The following is a 5,006-nucleotide window of genomic DNA, read 5'->3' as shown; positions in this document are numbered from 1 at the left end:
CTGGGCGCCCCGGCCTGGGCCACCCTGGGCAGCTGGCGGGACGGGCGGCTGGAGCTGGAGCCAGGGGTCGCCGCCGTGCGGCCCCCACCCCCACAGGGGGCCGGGGCCCGGGCCAAGCTGCGCGTGGTCACGCTGGTGGAGCACCCGTTCGTGTTCACCCGCGAGCCGGACGAGGACGGGCAGTGCCCGGCGGGGCAGCTGTGCCTGGCGCCCGGCACCAACGACTCGGCCCCCCTGGACGCGCTGTTTGCCGCGCTGGCCAACGGTTCGGTGCCCCGCGCCCTGCGTAGCTGCTGCTACGGCTACTGCATCGACCTGCTCGAGCGCCTGGCGGAGGACATGGCCTTCGACTTCGAGCTCTACATCGTGGGCGACGGCAAGTATGGCGCCCTGCGGGACGGCCGCTGGACCGGCCTGGTGGGCGACCTGCTGGCCGGCCGGGCCCACATGGCGGTCACCAGCTTCAGCATCAACTCGGCCCGCTCGCAGGTGGTGGACTTCAGCAGCCCCTTCTTCTCCACCAGCCTGGGCATCATGGTGCGGGCGCGGGACACGGCCTCGCCCCTCGGCGCCTTCACGTGGCCGCTGCACTGGTCCATGTGGCTGGGCGTCTTCGCGGCCCTGCACCTCACGGCGCTCTTCCTCACGCTGTACGAGTGGCGCAGCCCCTACGGCCTGACGCCCCGCGGCCGCAACCGCGACACGGTCTTCTCCTACTCCTCGGCCCTCACCCTCTGCTACGCCATCCTGTTCGGGCGCACGGTGTCCAGCAAGACACCCAAGTGCCCCACGGGCCGTCTGCTCATGAACCTGTGGGCCATCTTCTGCCTGCTCGTGCTGTCCAGCTACACGGCCAACCTGGCCGCCGTCATGGTCGGGGACAAGACTTTCGAGGAGCTGTCGGGGATCCACGACCCTAAGGTGGGCAGCCACAGGGGGCCGGGGCCGGAGCTGGGAGGTCACCCGCTGGCCGTCCACATCCACAAACATCGACTGAACACCTACGGTGTGCCGGGCACTGGGGACCTAGCTGGGACAAAAACGGGGTGAGGGGCAGGGGGACATGACAAGAATCACGGTGTGTGAGATGGTAACGTGGAGGAACAAAAATGTGACCAAGTTGGGACACAGCAATTTTGGAAGGGACCTTTCCTCAGTAGGGTCAGGAATGTCTCTGGGAGGGGGCGACGCTGAGGGACTTTTACGTAGACAGAGAGGAACAGGCACAGCCCGTTCAAAGGCCCTGGGGCAGGACCGTGCCTGATGTGCTGGAGCGACAGCGAGGCCTGAGTGGCCGGAGCGGAGTGAGAGAGGCGGGGAGGGAAGGAAGGGGCCGGGGCCAGGTCGTGCAGGGCCTCTGGAGCGGTCCCCCATGACAGAACCTGCCCTGGGAGCCCTGGAGGGCTGCGGCCGGCACAGGGGCACACCTCAGACTGCATATTCTTCTTGGATGAAGAAATTCTGAATATCTCTAAGTGGAGAGCAGAGAGAAGGCCACTGCCCAGCCGGAAATCAAGTCCCGGCCACTCACAGCTCCCACTGCTCTTGCTGCGGGGTTACCGTGAGGCAAGCCAGACCCCGTGTCACTTCACCGTAAATACGCCGCAATTTTGACAGACGTCAGGTGCCCCCCACGGTTTGAATCTGGACCTTAAACACGCAGACACTGCCGATGGCTGGAGCCTCAGCTCTGGCTTCTCTCCCCGTCCCTTTCCTCCCAGCGTCTGTCGGAGAATTTCTTCTCCTCCATAGCGTCTCCCCCCACCCGGTTTGGATCCGGCTGACTGCATTCCCTGAGGGATGTTTAGCCTGTTCTGCCGCCCCCCACCCCCCCACCATCACCACGGTGTCTATAAACTAGTGCTGTCCCATGCGATCGCCACTTGCCCGGCGTGGCTAGTTCTGAAATTCAGTGCAATGCAGGTGCTCAACAGCACAAGCACCGAGCACTCTCATCGTGAGAAATTCTCTGCGGCCCGGCTCTCGCAAGTGGCTTTGGTGGCGCTCTGGTCCCTTGAGAGCAGCCACGCTAGGGAGTGTGGACACTGGAAAGCAGGGGGAGGGGGCTGTGCCCGCCTCCGAGTGACCGCGGCAGGCGTGGGAAGCTGGGTGGAGGCGGTGCGGGGGTCGGCAAAGGGCCAGTCCTGGGTGTTCGGGGGTGAGCGGAGCCCACTGGCTGTCACACTGAGGGTGCTCCTGGCATAGCAAGGGCTGGGGGACTAGAGATGTTGGCCGGGCAACCGGCCCATAGGGCCCCTGCAGACGGCAGGCGCTGGGTGGGGCCGCGGCAGAGCGGGGGTGGGCGCTGACCGCTGGCGGGTCGCGGGCCCGCAGCTGCACCACCCGTCCCAGGGCTTCCGCTTCGGCACCGTGCGGGAGAGCAGCGCCGAGGCCTACATCAAGAAGAGCTTCCCCGAGATGCACGCGCACATGCGGCGCCACAGCGCGCCCACCACGCCCCGCGGCGTCGCCATGCTCACGTGAGGCGGGGGGCGGGGCGGTGGGGCGCCCCCGCCGGGGCGGCCGCTCACCCCTCCCCTGACCCCTGCAGGAGCGACCCCCCGAAGCTCAACGCCTTCATCATGGACAAATCGCTCCTGGACTACGAGGTCTCCATCGACGCCGACTGCAGACTGCTCACCGTGGGCAAGCCCTTCGCCATCGAGGGTGAGGGGCCTCTGGGACCAGCGATCCTGGGGCGGCGGGGAGCCACTGAGGGCTGGGGAGCGAGGCGAGGGTATGGTTCGCCAGGGGCTGTGTCCAGCTGGCCCCAACTTGTCCCCCCCAGGCTACGGCATCGGACTCCCCCAGAACTCGCCGCTCACCTCCATCCTGTCGGAGTTCATCAGCCACTACAAGTCCTCTGGCTTCATGGACCTGCTGCATGACAAGTGGTACAAGATGGTGCCTTGTGGGAAGCGCGTGTTCGCTGTCACAGAGGTGGGGCAGGGCCCGGGACACAGGGTGGGGTAGGTGTGGGGGCCCTGAGCCTGCGTGGGCCTCGACTGAGGTGGCCAGACCCCTCCTCACTCCCAAGGTGTATTTGTTTTTTGTGCACTTGTGTTCATCCTTCAAAACCCCAGTTCCAGTGCCCCTTTCTCCATGACACCTTGCTCCAGAACAAGGAGCCCGACCTACCCAGGCAGACACAGCCCCCCAAACTATCTTTGGCCCAACCTCTGTGCCCCGCCAGGCCAGGGCTCCACAAGGGTCTGCCCTGACCGTGAGATGCTCACGCCTGTGTTCCACCTGCCACAGACCCTCCAGATGGGCATCTACCACTTCTCGGGGCTCTTTGTGTTGCTCTGCCTGGGGCTGGGCAGCGCCCTGCTCAGCTCGCTGGGTGAGCACGTCTGCTACCACTTGGCACTGCCTTGCATCCGAAGGGCCAACAGGCTGCAGTACTGGCTGCACACGAGCCAGGTGAGGGGCGGCTGGTGGCCGGCGGGCACGGGCAGCCTGCTCACCCGACCCGACCCTGCCCAGCCTCCGTTTGGTTCACAGAGAATCCACCGTGCCCTCAACATGGAGCGGCCGGATGCGCAGGAGCCCCAACCGAGGTGCGGGGCCCCGGAGTCGCTCTCACCCCGCCAGCTCCGACAACCGCCCTCGGGTCAGCCACTTAGACCTCCACCTCCATGTCTTCTCGGAGGGCTGGACTGCTTGGTCCACACCTCCCACCACCAGGGCCTCCTCAGGGACCCTGACCCGAGGGCAGAGCAGGGCCGTGGGTGAGGCGTGGCTGCCCTTTTCTCGGGGAACACTGCTCCAGCCCCATCCATCCTCCGTCTTCAGGGGTCCGGAGGAACAAGGGGACACGCCAGTCGCCCCCGCGGGCCCCGGAGGCTGGACACGGGTGCGGCGGGCCGTGGTGAGGGAGCGTCGCGTGCGCTTTCTGCTGGAGCCGGCCGTGGCCGCTGCTGCACCCACCGGGGACACGGACGCGGAGGAGGCTGGGCCGACCGAAGACCCCGCCTGGCTCTGCTCCAACGGCCAGCCGCCCGCTGCCCACGGGCTCGCGGGTGAGCTGGAGGAGCTGGAGCGGCACATCGCTGGCGCAAGGGCGCGGCTCCGTCGAGCGCTGCGGCGGCGAGGCGAGCTCCTGACCCAGCTCCGGGGCGGCACCCGCGATCGCCCGCTGCGCCTGCTCCAGACCTGCGCGGAAGCGGCCGCCCCGTGACGCCTCCAACAGCGAGGGCAGTGGCCCCACCCACTTGGCCCTGAAGGGGGTGGAGCCCGCGCCAGAGCATGCGCAGAAGCCAACCCCAGCCCCGCGCACATGGAGACGCTGGCCTGATGCTGTCAACAGACAGTTTATTCTATGTACAAACACCATTTCGTACACGGCAATTAAACAGACGGAATGAGCACTCCGCAGTCCTCACTGAGTCACTTGGATTGGCCTGAGGCCCTTTCCCACCCCAACAGGGTTGGACCCCAGCGCCTGGCTACTGCTTTCAATGTTGGCGCGCTCAGCCATCCCGTGCCACAGGCACCAGCCCTGCCCTCACCGGACCCCAGCCCTGGTGTGTGCACACACGCGCACACGTGTGGGGGCAGGGGCCATGAAAAAGGCACTGTGCACTACGAGCACCAGCCTAGGGGCTGGGACAGCGACCACAACCCCCGCCCATGTTCACCTGGCTCAGAGTCCTGCCAGACTCTGCCCCCAAGTATAGCTGGCTCACTGCAGACTGTCACCAACCCCTTCCAGAACCTTCCGTGGAGTCCCCACCCCCATCTCCTGCCCTGGTTTATCTGCCTGCCTTGATTTGCTGGCTGAAGGAGCCCACCATAAACTAACAGGGACAGGCCAAGGGCAGGCCCCAAACCCAGGAGAGAGGAGCCCATCCCTGGGCAAACCAGATGGAAGCTGACACAAAGCAGGCTGGGCAGTCCCCAGACACCGGTGACAACCTCCCTGACCCCGAGGGCCCCAGCCAGGTCACATCCGGCCAGCCTGGATAGCCAGGGACAGAGGCGCTCAGCTGCCAAGGGCTCAGGAG

At 66.4% G+C, this 5,006-nt stretch overlaps 1 protein-coding gene across 1 annotated transcript in view; it reads left to right on the top strand.

Moving 5' to 3' along the window:
* The window catches only part of GRIN3B (glutamate ionotropic receptor NMDA type subunit 3B), a 9,251-nt gene extending 5,045 nt beyond the window's left edge, over positions 1–4,206 (top strand). Inside the window, exons 4-10 of the mRNA XM_023520472.1 lie at positions 65–921; positions 2,335–2,480; positions 2,552–2,667; positions 2,789–2,940; positions 3,259–3,423; positions 3,505–3,560; positions 3,796–4,206. Of these exons, the coding sequence (XP_023376240.1) occupies positions 65–921; positions 2,335–2,480; positions 2,552–2,667; positions 2,789–2,940; positions 3,259–3,423; positions 3,505–3,560; positions 3,796–4,180 (1,877 nt within the window). The 3' untranslated portion in view covers positions 4,181–4,206. The remainder of the gene's footprint in view (positions 1–64; positions 922–2,334; positions 2,481–2,551; positions 2,668–2,788; positions 2,941–3,258; positions 3,424–3,504; positions 3,561–3,795) is intronic.
* The last annotated feature ends 800 nt before the right edge of the window (positions 4,207–5,006 follow it).

The sequence above is a fragment of the Pteropus vampyrus genome, unplaced genomic scaffold, assembly GCF_000151845.1.
Source record: "Pteropus vampyrus isolate Shadow unplaced genomic scaffold, Pvam_2.0 Scaffold267, whole genome shotgun sequence".
NCBI lineage: Eukaryota > Metazoa > Chordata > Mammalia > Chiroptera > Pteropodidae > Pteropus > Pteropus vampyrus.
This window is presented reverse-complemented; position numbering and strand designations above follow the sequence as displayed.